The following is a 16,456-nucleotide window of genomic DNA, read 5'->3' on the forward strand; positions in this document are numbered from 1 at the left end:
TAACTTTTTCGTTTTTAGCCATTGAGCTCCATTCACTCCCATTCATTCAGGACTCCCTCACGGGCACCCCTTGGTGTTTAGTAGACCTTTTGATATAATGGGGGAAATAGGAAGTGGTCAGACTCCTCATAAACCGGCTCGGTTAACATCACACGCACAGGCTCAGAAAGATCCGACTCAATGTTTAAGTCTCGCATGCACTCAACATTATACTGATGAAATTATGATGACAACAGTAGATAATTCACTCACACATCTTCGGAAAAGGCTTCCTTCGCCTTTGGCTGAGTTCTCTTTGAATGCTCTTTCAACCCACTCATGGAAGTCGGATTCATCCGCTTGTGGGGGTCCGAAGAACAACTGATGTTAAAATGTTCTTTCACGCGATTGTGCAATTACATATTTCGCATGTCGCCAAATCCCCAAATCCTTCATAGTCTTGCTATGCTAGGTTTACGAGGAGCCTGGCCACTTCCTATTTCCCTCGTTATATCAAAAACAGGACTGTGGAACAGCAGAGGGCGCCCGCGAGCGAGTCCGCAATGAATGGGAGTGAATGGAGCTCAAAGGCTAAAAGCGAACAGTTAAAATAGTTTCTAATCCCTCGCCCAGAACTTTCCTTTAATTTTAGACAGTAGAAAGATGGATTTCACTAAAAATGCAAAGAAATCTCACCTTTCTTTTATTTCTACAGCAAACGAGTTTCAGGATATGACCGCATTATTTTACATTGGAAATTTTTAAGCACTTATAAAATATGATTTGGCTGAAATGCTCCATATCAACCCATTCATTTTGGACTCGCTCGGGAGCGCCCTCTAACGTCTGAGCAAACCGGAAAACACTGCAGAGTGGGAATTCTCTGCTTTAAGCTAATGTCTCGGGAGTGACCGCTGCGTTTTGAAAATTAAACGATGTTAATACTCTACATAGTAAAGAGCCCCGCTGGTGACATCCTCCATAAATAAAAATAACGCGTGGCCATGATTTATTAATGCGTGGGAACGAGATCCAAATGCGTGGCCACGACTTAGTAAGGCGGGGGAATGAGATGATTAAGTCGTGGCCATGACTTAATGAGGCATGGGAACGAGTTCACAGCTTACCAAGTTGTGGCACTGGGATCTAAGTTGTGGCCACGGCTTAATCATCTCGTTCCCACGCCTTACTAAGTCGCATTATTTTTATTTATACAGGATGTCACCAGCAGGGCTCCGTAACATGAAGTGAAAACAGTGATGAAGATGCCATTTAATATTAAAACCTGTTGATTCCAATCAAATGACAGTTTTGCCCAAATGTTACTGACTTCACACACTGCCTCTAATTCCTTCACACCGCTGTAAACCAGTTAAATGGCGAGAGGCGAGGCAGTTCCACCCACCAGCCCTGCGGGGCTGGGAAAGGCTGATAATGTGTGGGATGTGAGGCCGCGTGTCTTCAGCAGCCCGCCGCCCAGCTGCGTGTGGCGTGGGGCGGGGAAAAGGCCATAAGGTGAGGCAGCCAGTGTCCAAATCTCAGCTGGGCTTGAGGCTTCAGACGGGCTCGGGGACGGTGTCATGCTTACTGGACGGAACCACTGACCGTAAGTGTGTTTATTTCCCTGATTTAGAGGCGACAAAGCTCGCCAGGCTGGGTTCCTTAACTGGGTTTAGCTTTTCCTCGTTGCTGCGCCTGAAGTCAGAGCTGGGGAGGAGAGGGCGGAGCTCGCCACGCTGACCGAGAGAAACACGTTCAGCCAAGAATCGAGTTTTTATCGCTTTTTATCGCTTATTCTCGCTTATTCTACCAAACTCCGAGTTTGTCCGCCTGCGGAGTGTGAGGTGAGGGCAGCCCCCGGTAGATTAAGGCGAAATGAGGCGAGTTTCTGGACGCTTCTGATGAGGAGCACCTGAGGGAGGCATGGACGAGCTGAAGTGTGAAGTCCTCCACCTGAAAGTGGAGCACATTCCTGTTTAAAGCGAAGCTTCAGCATCCACTGATCCACTTATTTTTCAAGTGAGTTGTTGAATTATAGCGGGTATTGAAGTGAATATCAGTGTTTTCTGCTACTTAAGTGTCAAAAGTAAAAGTAAAAGATCTGTATGCGTTTTATTTCTGTTTTAAGGCTTAAAGAGGGGTTTGAATCAGGAGAAGGGAGGGAAAAGCCCAGTTACACTCAAATTTGCTTCAGTGCCAACGTTTCAAACTCCTAACTAGGTTGTTGTAAAAGAGAGAATATCATATCCCGATGGAGCAAAACTCCTATCTCCAAAATGGGAACTTTACAGGAGAAGGAAAAAACCTGCTTTACTTGTAATGTAAGTCAATGGAACCAGACGTCTTTCTCAGTCATTTTAGGTCATTTCTTTTTCTCCATTCATCATAAAATTCGAACACAAGGTTAAGAGCAACCGGTCCTTTCAAATTAGGTCAAAAACAGAAAAACGGCAAAAATGGAGATACGAGGTTTTGTTCCAGCAGCAGCGATACGTCTCGAAGTTGGTCCTCGAGTTAGTCAAGTTAGTTAGGAAGTTAGTTAAGTAAGTTGGGAAAGATGTCTGGTTCCATTGACTTACATCAAAAGTAAAGCAGGTCTTTTCCTTCTGCTGTAAAATTAGCATTTTGGAGATACGAGGTTTTGTTCCAACAGCAGCGATATGGAATATGTGATGTGTGTCTGGGGTTGTCAAAATAATTTGATTGCTTTAGGTTCCTTCAGCAGAGGTCAAGCCGAGGCCTGGACTGAAACAGCAGTCTGAATGGAGATGATCTACGTGGAAAGTGAAATTGAAGGAATTCTACTCATTTTCAGAATTTCTGTGTGATGAAATGGTTAAGATGTAAGCGAAGTCATTGAGTGGTTCGATACGAGATGCTGCATGTCAGAGGAAATCGCTGAGTTGTTCACAGTGGTGGTGATGGGAACCAGACGTCTGAAGAGTTTAAAGGTGCAGTGTGTGAAATTTAGGGGGATCTGTTCACACAAATGGTATATAATATGCAAATTAATTGGTGTATAATCACCTGTAACTAACGAATTGTTCATTAGTTTAGAATGAGCCTGTTCTATCTACACAGGGAGCAGGTTCATTTTATCAGCTCCACTTACTGTATAGCTGCACTTTGTAGTTTGTAAACACTGTGTCCACTCACTGTCCACTCTAGAGACTGTAGATGTGAAGTCAGAGACGACAGCTCATCTGCTGCTGCACAGTTCATGTTGGTCATCCTCTAGTCCTTCATCAGTGGTCACAGGACGCTGTTGGCTGGATATTTTTGGTTGGTGGTCTATTCTCACTCCAGCAGTGACACTGAGGTGTTTTAAAAACTCCAGCAGCACTGCTGTGTCTGATCCACTCAGACCAGCACAGCACACACTAACACACCACCACCACATCAGTGTCACTGCAGTGCTGAGAATGACCCACCACCCAAATAGTACCTGCTCTGTGAGGGTCCATGGGGGTCCTGACCACTGAAGAACAGGGTAAAAGGGGGCTATAAGGGCTATAATGTTATGCATGATCTGTGTGTGATTTGATGGTGAAGCAGCAGCTTGAATTTGGAGGTGCAAGCACCAGTTGGAAGACATAGAAAGAAGAAGAATTGGTGGCTGTTGGCTTCGCATGTTGTGTTGTGAGAAGTTTGAGAACCCAAATTTTGACAAATGGAGGATCAAACTTATTTGGGATAAACGATGGCACGAAACAAGGATGAACCCTGGTGTGGCCTTTCCTAGATGGAAATCGCTGATGAGGGACAAATGCTTTCACAACTTTAGCTGAAGTTGCCGGTTTTCTGCTGAGCTGGTAATTGCTTCATGGCCACCATAGCTTCTACTACATGCCTGTTGCAATCTGCAACCTCACCACTAGATGCCGCTAAATCTTACACACTGCTTCTTTAATGTGTCTGAAGGCTCCCTTACGGAAAGTTATGACATGAAATGGTTACAAATACACGGTTAATGTTGTACAGTTGTTTTATTGTAAGGTTTTTGTCCTAAAACATTGTTTTTGTAATGGTCAATGTTATTTTTCTTTTCATATTTACTGTTTTTTCCATTATCAGCATTACATATAAAAACAGGCATGTGGATCACTGATGCTTTAACTATAAATAAAATGACTATATTAGTATTGTAGACGTGGTGATCCCTGGTTCCTGTCAACACCACTGTAAAGAAATCCGAGTAAGTTTCTCTACACTCAACAATTTCACTTCAAACCACACAAAAATATGTGGAATTCCTCCCTCGTGCCGCGGCCCTTGAAAGGTGCATATCCTGTGTGTTTCCAGATTTTATATTTTTTGTCCTGTTATGACGTTTGTGAAAAAATATCTACCACAATCATAATTTTATAACCTTTCTTTGGCCATTAGAATGAAACAGGCGTTTTGTTACCATGTGTTTGTTACCATGATGTATGTAAATGATCTCTGCTGTGATTGGATACGCTGTTTTTGAAAAGCAGTCTGGAAGGAAACGCTTCTTTTCTGTGGATTGGCAGAGCTAAACTGCTGTGTGTTGAATGTGGATGCATGTAAACATTCAAAATGTGCTTCTTTTGCAGCTTATTTTCTACAGGGTGAGTCAAAAGTCACCGTCTTATTTTTTTATGCTGTCACATGCCTCCACGATGCGGTGCTGAAGGTGGTGTGTGTTGTGGATTTTCTCAGCATGCCCAATTTGTTTGAGATGACCCCAGAGATAAGTCAATAATTAGATTAAAAAATAAAATGAAATAAAACCTGTCCTGTGACTCTTGACTCACCCTGTATATATAGACTGTAGTCATTTCAATAAATGGACTTACTGTATGGATCTGGGGAGTAAACGGTACATTTAGACGCTATTTGGCTCGTTTCCATCCCATATCTTTTGTTTCAAGTGCGGATCACTTGATTTTCTGTGATCTGGGCCGTTTTGATATGTAGGATATCCCATAAGAAATCAACGGCATCAGAGAGTGGTTGATTGACTTGGACGTCACTGTGTTCTCCTCACATTTTGACAGTCACCAGATCAGCCGGCCAAATATGGGTGAGACAGCAGCCAGAGAGGATGGGACGGTGACGAGATCCGCAGAGGTAAGGCTTTTATTTCACAGTACGCATTTTGTGTTTCTGTCCTCTTGCAGTTTTTGGCATTCTGTAAAAATAACGACGGTAGAATTTTCTGTCTTAGTACGTGCCTCTCATTCCTGACCTCCAAGCGCTTTAATCGCTGGAGAACTGAACCGCTCATGAATTCTTGACTCACTTGTCTAGTACATTGGCTCATTTCCTGTTGACGACAGCTGTCTGGATGAGCAAATCGAACAGCTGCACGCCCAGCTGAAGTCCCTCAAGGTAATCTATGTTGAACAATAAAGGCTTGTACTCTGCAAATCCCAAAACTTAATGTCGTTCTTATTTTGTGCTTTTATATGTGTAGAACTGCAAGCGAAGGCGAGCCGTCTCCCTGAAATTCTCCATCAAAGGAGTGAAGGTGTATAATGAGGATGAGACGGTAAGATCTCTTGCTTTTGCTTTTCGGCCACTGGTTTGTCTTGTTTAGTCCAGCCTCACTTTCATTTTCTAGATTGGTGTTTTCTCAGCCGTGCTGCCGGAGCAGCCCTGCCCTGCATATTTGAGTGTTTTTCTTGTTCTAACACGCCCACATCAGCTCAGGGCTTGTTAATTGATCTGTCTGTGCTCCGCCCACAAACGCATTCTTCTTCTGTAGCGATGTTGTTGCCGCAGTGTTGGCAAAATCCCATTAAGCCCTGTGAGGAAATTGGAATTCTGTTTTTGGCCAAATACCTACATTTAGAGTGCTTTTAATTTCAGATGATGTTTATTTTGTATGCGTCAAGGTTGCACTGTTGGGACTATTAGGATGCTGTACGTTTTTGCCTAGAAGAGGCATTTTCACTCACTGACTGACCAATGAAACGCACATGTGAGGAGTGTAGTTGGCCCTCGGTTGGCCTGCTAACCACTATTTGTCTGATACAAAAGAAAAAGTATTGTAGAATTGCCTCAAGCGCCCGAGTAAATGCCTGACCGTCTCCAAAGCGTCCGGGGCCCAATGCCCGACCGTCTCCAAAGCGCCCGGGGCCTATTCCCCGACCGTCTCCAAAGCGCCCGGGGCCCATTCCCCGACCGTCTCCAAACCCTGAGGTGCAACAATACGCCGAGCTGGCACCCAAGCTTGGGGTTCAGGTGCCAGCTTCTCATGCTGCACAGTGTTGGGTAAGCGAAGGCCAAGGCTGTTCATTTCATGAACATGTGATGAATAAAACTCTTACTTTCATTCAATAAATCAACATTTACTAGTAACAGCACACGGTGTATTCCAGTTACTCATTAGCTTGAATGGTGTATTTGCCAACATGAACCTTGTCTGGTTTGGTAATGAAGGATACATTAGTGGGAGGAGCACTGATGGGTCAGTTAGCTGATTAGTTGGATCAGGTGCGGTAGGCCTGGGAAAACAAAGGGGTCTTTCTGATGAAGCACATACGCCTTGGAGTTCCTGACTAAGTTTTATCTTCACTAAACCAATGAGCACAGACACAGTTCATGCATTTACGGAAGCCTGCTGGTGACGTTATGTATAAATAAAAATAATGTGTGGCCACAACTTAGTAAGGTGTGGGAACGAGATCCTAATGCATAACCCCGAATTAGTACGGCAAGATTTTGTTCGCATGGCTTACTAAATGGTGGCCACAACTTATCTCATTCCCATGCCTTACTAAGTCGGGGTCATGCATTGAGATCTGGTTCTCATGTGTTAATAAGGTGTGGCTACGTGTTATTTTTATGTATACAGGATGTCACCAGCAAGGCTTCATACTCATTTTAGGCAAGAAGTTAACGACTTTCTCTATTAAAATTTTGGATGATTTGTATATAATGAGCAGCCAGTCATGTGAAATGAGGAGCTGAGAAGCTTAAATATCAAAGAAAGAAAAATAAATGATACCGTGTAAATAAATAGAAAGTATAGCACTAAGAACTGTGAAAGGGAGAGGGGTAAAAATGACGTTAAAAGGACCAGAGGGGTCTAACTCCATTCGAAGCTCGACCCTGTTTGGTCAGATGTTCACTTTGATTGGTCCTAGGCCTGTTTATGACCTAAAATCCTAAAATTAACTTGATGAACTTGCCAGGGCTCAGCTGAGGAGTGCAGCATAAGCTGGCGTGGTGATGTGGCTCAGTAAGAAGTGCTCCACCATCGTGAGACAGAAAGTCCAGGGTTAGATCAAGCTGATCTTAGTTAGCTGGCTGTGGAGTAAATCCTGCTTTGTGAAACAGGCGGCAGGTTGGAGAGCTGTTCCAGATGAGTTGAGGGACGAATGTAGTTGCCTAATCTCGCAAAAAAGCGTGCAGTGATGTTTTGTGTGTCTTCAGACTCTTCTGATGGCACATGCTCTGCGCCGAGTCTCCCTCTCCATCGCTCAGCCGTCTGATTCTCAGTTCGCCTTCATCGCCCACAACCCCGGAAGCCCCGACACCCAGCTCTACTGCCACCTCTTCAAGGCCCGACATGCCAGAGCCGTACGTGTCCACACAAACAAGCCTCTATCCATCCTAGGGCTGCAACTGTTTATAATGGGCTTTGATTTAATGGCTAGGCTAATCAAGCTGTGTTCGTTTTGCATCTCACTCTGGCCATCAGTGCTGCCCTTTAAAGTTATGTCTGTGTTATTCGATTACAGTAGAGAACAGTAGAGCCCATCAGTGTGTCTCAATTCGGGGGCTGGATCTGTCGAGGGGATGCGTTCTGTGAAAGCTGATTTCCTGTTTGCGTTCCCGCCCTCATCATTGCGCCATGAAGCAAAGGACATATCAAGTTAATTTGACGTTCTTAAAGACGGAGCCAGAAACTTTGATTTTAGTTGTTTATTTTTCATGTATTAGAGCTGGAGATGCTTCACTGCTGGCTACTGATGAGGTTTTGTTTTTTTTTGTTTGTTTGTTTGTTTTTTTTTTTTTTGTATTGTTAGCCATTCACCTCAGTTGAAACCACATAAATTATATTAAATAAATAAATATATTTAATTTTTATTTATTTATTTAAGTGTCCCCTCAGCCACCGTTCGCTCCTCTGCTGACGCTGCCATGTTCTCGAATCCGCACTGGTATACAGTGAACCTCGGAAAATATTGTCTGGTGAAGGATCCACCCATTGGATTCTTCGTTGCCATGGAGAAGGAGCACATATTTCTTGGCCCCTTATGAAGGACCCTTCGAAATGGGACGCAATCAGCCTTCAGATGCAGCCTCTGAAGGATGCAGCCCCTGAATTGGGACACACTGCTTTTCTCACCTTACACCCCCTGGAGTTTATTGCAGCCTGTTAGAATCACTGTTTATCATATGACAGTTATAGAGCATTACGGAGCGCTTCTGCCTTTTAACTAAACTATGCAACTGTTTTCCACAATGGAGGTCACTGATCGAGAGTCCAGTAATAGTTGTGCCCTAACTTTTCCTCTGGTTATATACTATAAAACGCATGCATAGGCTTTGTTTACTCTGTGAGACAAATCACATTTATTTCTTAAACACTAAAGATTTTGCACTACGGGTAATAAATCGGATTTGTATGGTCAGACTGCATATCCACTTTGGTTGCTATAGTAATAGCGCATAGTATGCGGACTATGGAAGGACAGGCGACACTTGGGCTACGTTCACATTACAAGCCTCATTGCTCAAATCCGATCTCGCTGACTCGACGGTTCACCCTCGTTTAGGTCAGTGATTCAAATCTGTCGTTAATGTGACGAACCGGCCTAAAATGACCCTCATGAGCTCCTTCTACTCAGTAACGTCACTGAATCACTGCATCATCAGCACAAACTAACGAGCAGAACGAGCTTCTCTGAGAAGATCATTAACTCTGATCAGCTCTCAGCTTCATTATTAGAGCCAGACGGAGGAGAAAAAGGTGAGATGAGCTGCTTTTCCACTGTTTACAGGCTTTACAGTCTGTTTGGCGCTGCTGCCAGAGTAACTCTGAATGATGCGTCACATTAAGGTCACATGGCCACGAATCGGATACGTATCCAATCTAGGACCACATATGAAAGTGGCTCAGGTCGGATTTGAAAAGATCAGATTTGTGTCCACACAGCCCTGAAAACATCAGATCTGAGTCACATCAGGGCAAAAAATCAGATTTTTCCACTTCAAACTGGTAATGTGAACGTAGCTTTAGCAAACCGATCACTTTTATGAGTTCAGTGTTGAGCTGTACTGTTACTTAGACATTTCATAACAGCGACGCACTTCTTAAGTTTACTGCACCTGTTATGCTCAGCCTACCTGGTCAGCAGATTATGTTAGCTAACAGTTTAATAGGCCCTGCCAGTAATCAGGCACAGGTCGATTTCAGATTTTACAGAATGGGTCACAGCAAACCACCACATGCGAATGTTACCTACAAAGGCCTGTTACAGTTGTTACATAACTCTGATTGTGATTAGTTGAAGTAATTGCAAGACGACTGTAATTATTTTCCACTTTTTAACTTTCGCAGTTGAATGTTTGTCGCCACGAACAGATTTTATGCTTTTCGCCTTCCAGACTGCTGAAAATCTGTCCTGCTCTAATCAGATTAGAAGCATGTCTGAGCAAAGCCCTGAAGTGTTCATCTGTGTACCCTGTCTAAGGCCCAGTTCCTGAACCTGCTGCTGTGCCGCTGTTTCCAGCTGTGTTACCTGGAGAAGCATCCAGAAGAGGCTCAGAGCGAGTCGTCTGGAAAGTCGCCCATTCATGTCCCTTCCCTGCTGAACCATGGCTTCCCCCTCAGTGTCAGCGCCCTGGTGTCCTTCCGCAGGGCACCCACCCAGGGGCTGTTGCCAGGGGCAAAGGTCAGGTTGGGAAAATTACCAAAAAATGCAGTAAACAAAAAGCCTCCAAGTATCTGGCGAAAAAAGTTATGCTGTTATTGTTTATCTGCTAAGGTGTCGCAGTTTGGGGAAAACATTACAAGAGGCAAAGGCGAGCAAGCAGTAGAGCGCAGGGAGAAAACTAGTGTTCTCTGTAATTGTTTGTGGAATGCCAGATTAAATTGATGTAAATTCCAGTTTAAGGAAGGTCCTGTTTCTGACTTTACCTGGGGCAGCAACATCATTAAGGCCGAGTCCCATTTCACCCCTTGCCCCTAACACTTGGCCCTCTGTTTTGCATGTTCACGTCTAGGGGGTAAGGTGTCCCAATTCTTGTTGAGATAGAGGGGTGGGGTGAAGTGTTGGGGCTACATGACCTTCCAAACGGAGATTTTTCAGAGACTCCCTCAAAACAGTGATATGAGGAATAAAGAAAAATGGCAAGACGGAGCACAAGAGACCAAAGAAACCCACAAATGTGAGAATTTTCTCCGTTAAAAGGTTACGGTAGTCACCGTTTGATCTTAGTTTGTCTTTTCTGTGTATTCTGGTCGTTTTTATCATAACAAGTTGAAAAATCACTAATAGCATGTGAATGTCTCGGTAGCCAGCTGGGTAACTTTCCCATTCCACCTTAAATAGTCCAGCAATTCTGACGGCAGAAGAGCCAGAATGTAACTGCTGCACCATTTAAGGTGGAACGGGAAAATTCAAACAAGAATCAGGAGAATCTCTGACTTCAGCTTCACATCACTGAAGAATTAGGGGGGGGTGATAATAAATAACTGCCCCCCTCTTTGAAGGCGTATGATCCCTAAATGTAACTAAAACCCAGCAGTGAGGAGCTGAACTTTCCCCTCCTCTGCTGTCCCTGCAGACGGGCAGGGTCGCCTACAGAGCGGCGCTAGTAGCTGATAATGAAGTGATGCTCTTTTTATCTGAGGTTTCTCATTTCAGAGGGAAGATCTCAACCACTGCCCTGTAGCTCAGTTCCAAAGGGGTGAGGGTGAAAAGAAGAAATGGGACTGGGCTGAGATCTTACTGAATCATGTAGCCTACCAGTTGATGCCTGAGCAAATAACCACAAACATCACCAACCCCAAAACCACATTCACAAGACATGTTGGTGTCTGTCTTAAATGCACTTTTTCCTGTTGATTTCAAAAAGAGCAATGCATGGACAGACAAGTGACACCAGCAGCACATGGCTGTGTTTTCAAAATGATGCTCTTATTGTATTTGAGAGAGAGGTTTTGATGGCTCATATCTAATACTGTGGAATCCATCTCTAAATCTAAATCTGTGACCACTGTCTCCTCATTGGTGCTCTTGGAAAAAAAAAATGTAACCAATTTACTTAGTTCCTTTCCACCACTGTAAAATGTACATACACACAGGACAAAACCTACTGTTTAGAACCTTTTTGTTGACTACAGGACATGATATTTGTGTCAATTTCCAAATGTTCTTGTGAAAGCAGCCTAACTTCACTCGCCCAAATTCACTCCTCTAGTGAGGTTAATGGGTCAGTGATGCTTTTTACTAGATGCCTGATTTTGTAACGTGTGATCCAGGTGTCCTCCAGTCCCAGCCCGGATCCTGTGAGCAATCCGGACGAGGTCTTCCTGACCTCCCCTACGCTCGTACGCAAGAAGGCCATCAGAGAGAAGGTGCTGCGCTCTGGCGCTTACCGCTCCTTTACTTGTACGCCTCTGAAACAGCGCCACCTGCAGGACCGGCTGAACCCTCCACAAGGTGGGACGAGTGTTCAAAGAACGCTGTCAAAAGTCAGAGAATTTCTTAGGTAATGCAGAACTTCAGTAATGATGTGCTATTCACTTGGGTTTGTAACGGAGGGCACTCGGATATCACTGGGACGTTACAGGTTTCGTGTTTGTCATGGGTGTCTATTACAGCTATTTTCACTTTAAACACAGCACTTGATTGTTTCTCTTCGTGTTTTGTAATGCTTAGTTGCTCTGTTGTGGTAAATATTCCTATGCTTCTTCGGGCTGTTCTAAAATAAACCACGTAAGGATAAATCCAAAACAGGACTTGTGCCAAATAAAATAAACTAGGGTATTTTAGGCGAATACTGGGATTCCTATGGGAATGACAAAATTCCTTTTCTGTGTGTGTGTGTGTGTGTGTGTGTGTGTGTGTGTGTGTGTGTGTGTGCGCACAACAGACAAGGGGCTGGACAGTACACCAGTGTTCAGGGTGCGCGCTCCAAGCTTGGCCGAAACCGAAGAAGCACTGGCTCATGCCGTGTGGAGCTGGGCTGGCATCTCTAGGTAAAATGCCCAGCACTGCGCACGTCCCCTTCTTTCATATTAACCAAAGAGCACATATTTAGCCTCTCCTGAATACTGTTTACATAATCTGAGGCATGTAGTTGATTTCATAAAGGTATCTGAATATGTTTGAGTTCATACTTGCTGTAACTGACCTGTTTTTCTGGGTCAATTGTTGCTATATTTGTTTTTTGCCTCCACCATATTCTTAATAACAAACTTCCAGCTTATAATAATATTTGAAGAATAATAGCTCTACATCAGACTGTAAACAAACAGAAATCTGAGTTTGAAAGTATCGCTGCTTGGAGGAAGAGGGAGGGAGTTCATCGTTGTTTACACTGCTCACTATAGAAAAGCAGGAGTGGAGTGATTTTACTTTTTGATGTAGTCTTCAGAGAGTACCAGTTTACTCTCAGGAGCCTGGTGGAGCTGTACGGACTGTAAGAAGTGACAGGTTTTAAAAATCAATGTGTGAGTTAGTAGCCAATTGCTTCATAATTGATCAGCCTCCCTTTACCCTGTCTGGACCACCACAGTACATAGTAACACTGACACATGGTGCCTGTAACAGGGGACTGATTCATTCTGCAACAACAGTTGGACTCCAGTCAGTTATTGTAAACCTGTGTTCTGCTCTTATATGGTAGGTGTTTGATAGAATGGCCAACGAGTTTAGGTAGAAGGTAGGTAGGTACATACGTACACCAATCAGGCATAACATTATGACCACCTCCTTGTTTCTACACTGATTGTCCACTTTATCAGCTCCACTGACCGTATAGCTGCACTCTGTAGTTCTACAGTTACAGACTGTAGTCCATCTGTTTCTCTGATACTCTGTTACCCTGTTCTTCAGTGGTCAGGAGCCCCATGGACCCTCACAGAGCAGGTACTATTTGGGTGGTGGGTCATTCTCAGCACTGCACCTCTAGTCCTTCATCGCTGCCCACAGGACGCTGCCCACAGGACGCTGCCGGCTGGATTTGTTTGGTTGGTGGACTAATCTCAGTCCAGCAGCGACACTGAGGAGTTTAAAAACTCCAGCAGCACTGCTGTGTCTGATCCACTCAGACCAGCACAACACACCACCACCACGTCAGTGTTACTGCAGTGCTGAGAATGATCCACCACCCACATAGTACCTGCTCTGTGAGGGTCCATGGGGGTCCTGACCACTGAAGAACAGGGTAACAGAGTATCAGAGCAACAGATGGACTACAGTCTGGACGATGAGTGTAGAAACAAGGAGGTGGTCAGAGCGTCATGTCTGATCGGTGTTTATACCCAATAGTGAGTTTTTGATTGAACTGCTTTTCCTGATGTGAGTGCATTTGGTGTTCCAGTGACAGCAGTTCTTCACTGCTTGCTGATGATGTCCTCGGTTCCTACTTGCTGTGTCCCCACCCTAAGAACCCCAGCCTCGGATCTCTCCTTATACACTTCCCTTCAGGCCTGGTCACTCTGTCTATTAGGACGTCCAAAGGAAAATTTTTCCTTGAGGTGAGGCATAGACCCACAGTTTCAGCGGTAGCTTCAAGTTAATTTTGAGGGAATCCTCTACAAATATTTATGTAATATAATACAAGAGGTGTTGTGGTGAATAACCTCAAAGCTGTGATTTGGCTGCTGTAGATCATCTGAGATGTCTGATGGGACCAGCCTTGAGTGTTCTGCTTTATACAGTAGTTTTGCGAAATAAAGAAAAAAATAACAAGCCTTGTTTACATTTTTTAAAACATTGGCATTTTCTACCACCAAAAAAAGTAGTTCCAGCATGTTGGAGTAAAACGGCTATTGTGAGCCATGGAATGACCCAGGAATTACAGGGAAAAATGTGATGTTATCCGATCTAACACACTAGTTAGTTCCAACAGCACAATCTAACTGGTTGATGTTCTACCCAGGCAGTTATATGCGATAGCTGCACATATGTCTTCACAATAACTACAACCCCAATTCCAAAAAAACGTGATGCTGTGTTAAATGTAAATAAGAACAGAATGCAATGATTTGTGAATCTCAGACCCACATTTTAGTCACAATAGAACATAACACAAATCAGATGTTAAGATTGAGACATTTTACCATTTCATGAACAATATGAACTTATTTCGGACTCAGCGATGCTTTTTTAAAAAAAAGTTGGGACAACGCAACAAAAGGCTGGAAAAGTAAGTTGTACTAATAAAAAAAAAAACAGCTGGTGCAGCAATGTAGCAGTTTGCAGCTAACTCACATGACTGAGTATGAAAGGGTGAAAATTAGAGAGGCAGACTCTCTCAGAAGCAGAGATGGGCAGAGGTTCACAAAGAGGTGTGTTGTGCTGGTACGAGTGGATCAGACATAGCAGTGGTGCTAGAGCTTTTAAACCCTGTCCACTCACTGTCCACTCTATTAGACACTCCTACCTTGTCAGTCCACCTTGTAGATGTAAAGTCAGAGACGACAGCTCATCTGCTGCTGCACAGTTTGTGTTGGTCATCCTCTAGTCCTTCATCAGTGCCCACAGGATGCTGCCCACAGGACATTTTTGGTTGATGGACTATTCTCAGTCCAGCAGCAACACTGAGGTGTTTAAAAACTCCAGCAGCACTGCTGTCTGATCCACTCGCACCAGCGCAACACACACTAACACACCACCACCACGTCAGTGTTACTGCAGTGCTGAGAATGATCCACCACCCAAATAGTACCTGTTCTGTGAGGGTCCATGGGGGTCCTGACCACTGAAGAACAGGGTAACAGAGTATCAGAGAAACAGATGGACTACAGTCTGTAACTGTAGAACTACAGAGTGCAGCTATACAGTAAGTGGAGCTGATAAGATGGACGATGAGTGTAGAAACAAGGAGGTGGTTCTCACACAAACATCATATTTGTCCATTAAGGGGTCCAAAGCGCAACCGATGGTACGAAATGTTCTGTGTGTTGTGTACAATTAGATTTTTCCACCAGACACATCAAATCCCCAAATCTTACATTGTGCAGCTTTAGTCACATGGATAAAACACTTCAACCAGAATGTGCCGTCAGAACTTACTATGTTGTAGGTTTCTCATGTTGTACCTGCTACATGAATAGTTTTTTTGTTCCCTCTTTTTGCAGAAGTGCCACATCTTGTTTGAAAGCCTCATGGCTTTGATCGAGCACTACACCCAGTTCAGAGGAGAGCTGGAGTGTCCGCTGAGCTGTGCTCGTGTCAACCACTGTTACGAATGGGAGGAGAACACAAGCAAGGCCCACAGTCCACGGTCACAGCATGGGAGCAAACGAAACGACAAATACCAGTGCTGGATCTAAATTGTTACATTTATTTTTAAATCCTTGTAATTGTTCATTGTTCAGTGGGATTTTCTTTTTTACGGCAAATTCCCGACTGAAACGGGGACTTATTTCCCGAGGTGGAAAATCCAGGTCCCGAAAGTAAAAATCCTTCCCAGGATTTTGTTCCAACTGCCTGGATGGCTCTGCTGGTGGTTTGATCCAACTAGAGAAGCCAGGCCATTGGAGCAAAATCCTGGGAAGGATTTTTAATTTCTGGACCTGGATTTTCCACCTCTGCTTATTTCACTTTCTTTCACCCAAATTGTAGACACGTTTACTTTTCTCTCTTTTTTATTTGAATGGGCTCTAATGTTCTGCCGTTCGCCCAGTAAGATGCACCTGAAGCACAAGGGTGGGTAGGTGGTAGTGTAGTGGCCTAGTTTATGATTTTCTGGTTGGTTTGTTTGTTTGTTTGTTTCTCAGGAATAGACCCTTTATTTCTCTGTAAATGGAACACTGAACACTGCTCCTACTATGAAACTGACTCTTCGATTCTGAAAGCCTCATCATTTTATGTGTGCTATATATGTCCAACTGTGTGGTCAAGCCATTTTAAACATTTTTAGCTGTATTGTTTGCCCAGGCATTGCCGTTTCCTTCATGTACTCTGCTCTGCGGTGTAGAAAAGTTCCTTTTAAGGGAATTCGCAGGCCGGACACAGAATGCAGATGTTGTCTGTCTCTCTTGTCAACGGCCTGCTATGTCAGTGGTGTCAAATTATAGAGAAGTGTAATGTGATCAGCTCTGCTTCAGGTTGGTAATTGCCACTTCATGTTAATCTTGCACCAGAACCTCGTTCAAAAATCTTAACTACTTTTTTTTTTTTTTTTTTTTTTACATAAGCAAATTACTGAAGCACTTTCTGAACAAATATTTTTCTCTTTCCCTGTTTGTTGTACACTTTCACAAGAGGATTTTATATATAAACATTTTTTTTATACAGCAAGTTGCCTTGTTTCGTTATTT

The 16,456-nt window shown here is 43.8% G+C and overlaps 1 protein-coding gene across 2 annotated transcripts; it reads left to right on the forward strand.

The window, feature by feature from the left end:
- The first annotated feature begins 1,423 nt into the window (after nt 1-1,423).
- sh2d5 (SH2 domain containing 5) lies at nt 1,424-16,436 on the forward strand. Of its 2 annotated transcripts, none has more exons than XM_017684520.2 (10): nt 1,424-1,585; nt 5,001-5,073; nt 5,254-5,334; nt 5,420-5,494; nt 7,384-7,530; nt 9,651-9,851; nt 11,444-11,624; nt 12,058-12,163; nt 13,510-13,666; nt 15,272-16,436. In XM_017684520.2, exons 2-10 carry the CDS (start codon nt 5,023-5,025, stop codon nt 15,464-15,466), a joined length of 1,194 nt encoding a protein of 397 aa, XP_017540009.1. In that variant the 5' UTR covers nt 1,424-1,585; nt 5,001-5,022; the 3' UTR covers nt 15,467-16,436. The 2 variants fall into 2 exon arrangements, with proteins under 2 accessions (XP_017540009.1, XP_017540010.1); XM_017684521.2 differs by lacking the exon at nt 1,424-1,585 and adding an exon at nt 1,680-1,998.
- The last annotated feature ends 20 nt before the right edge of the window (nt 16,437-16,456 follow it).

This window comes from Pygocentrus nattereri, chromosome 21 (genome assembly GCF_015220715.1).
Source record: "Pygocentrus nattereri isolate fPygNat1 chromosome 21, fPygNat1.pri, whole genome shotgun sequence".
Lineage (NCBI taxonomy): Eukaryota > Metazoa > Chordata > Actinopteri > Characiformes > Serrasalmidae > Pygocentrus > Pygocentrus nattereri.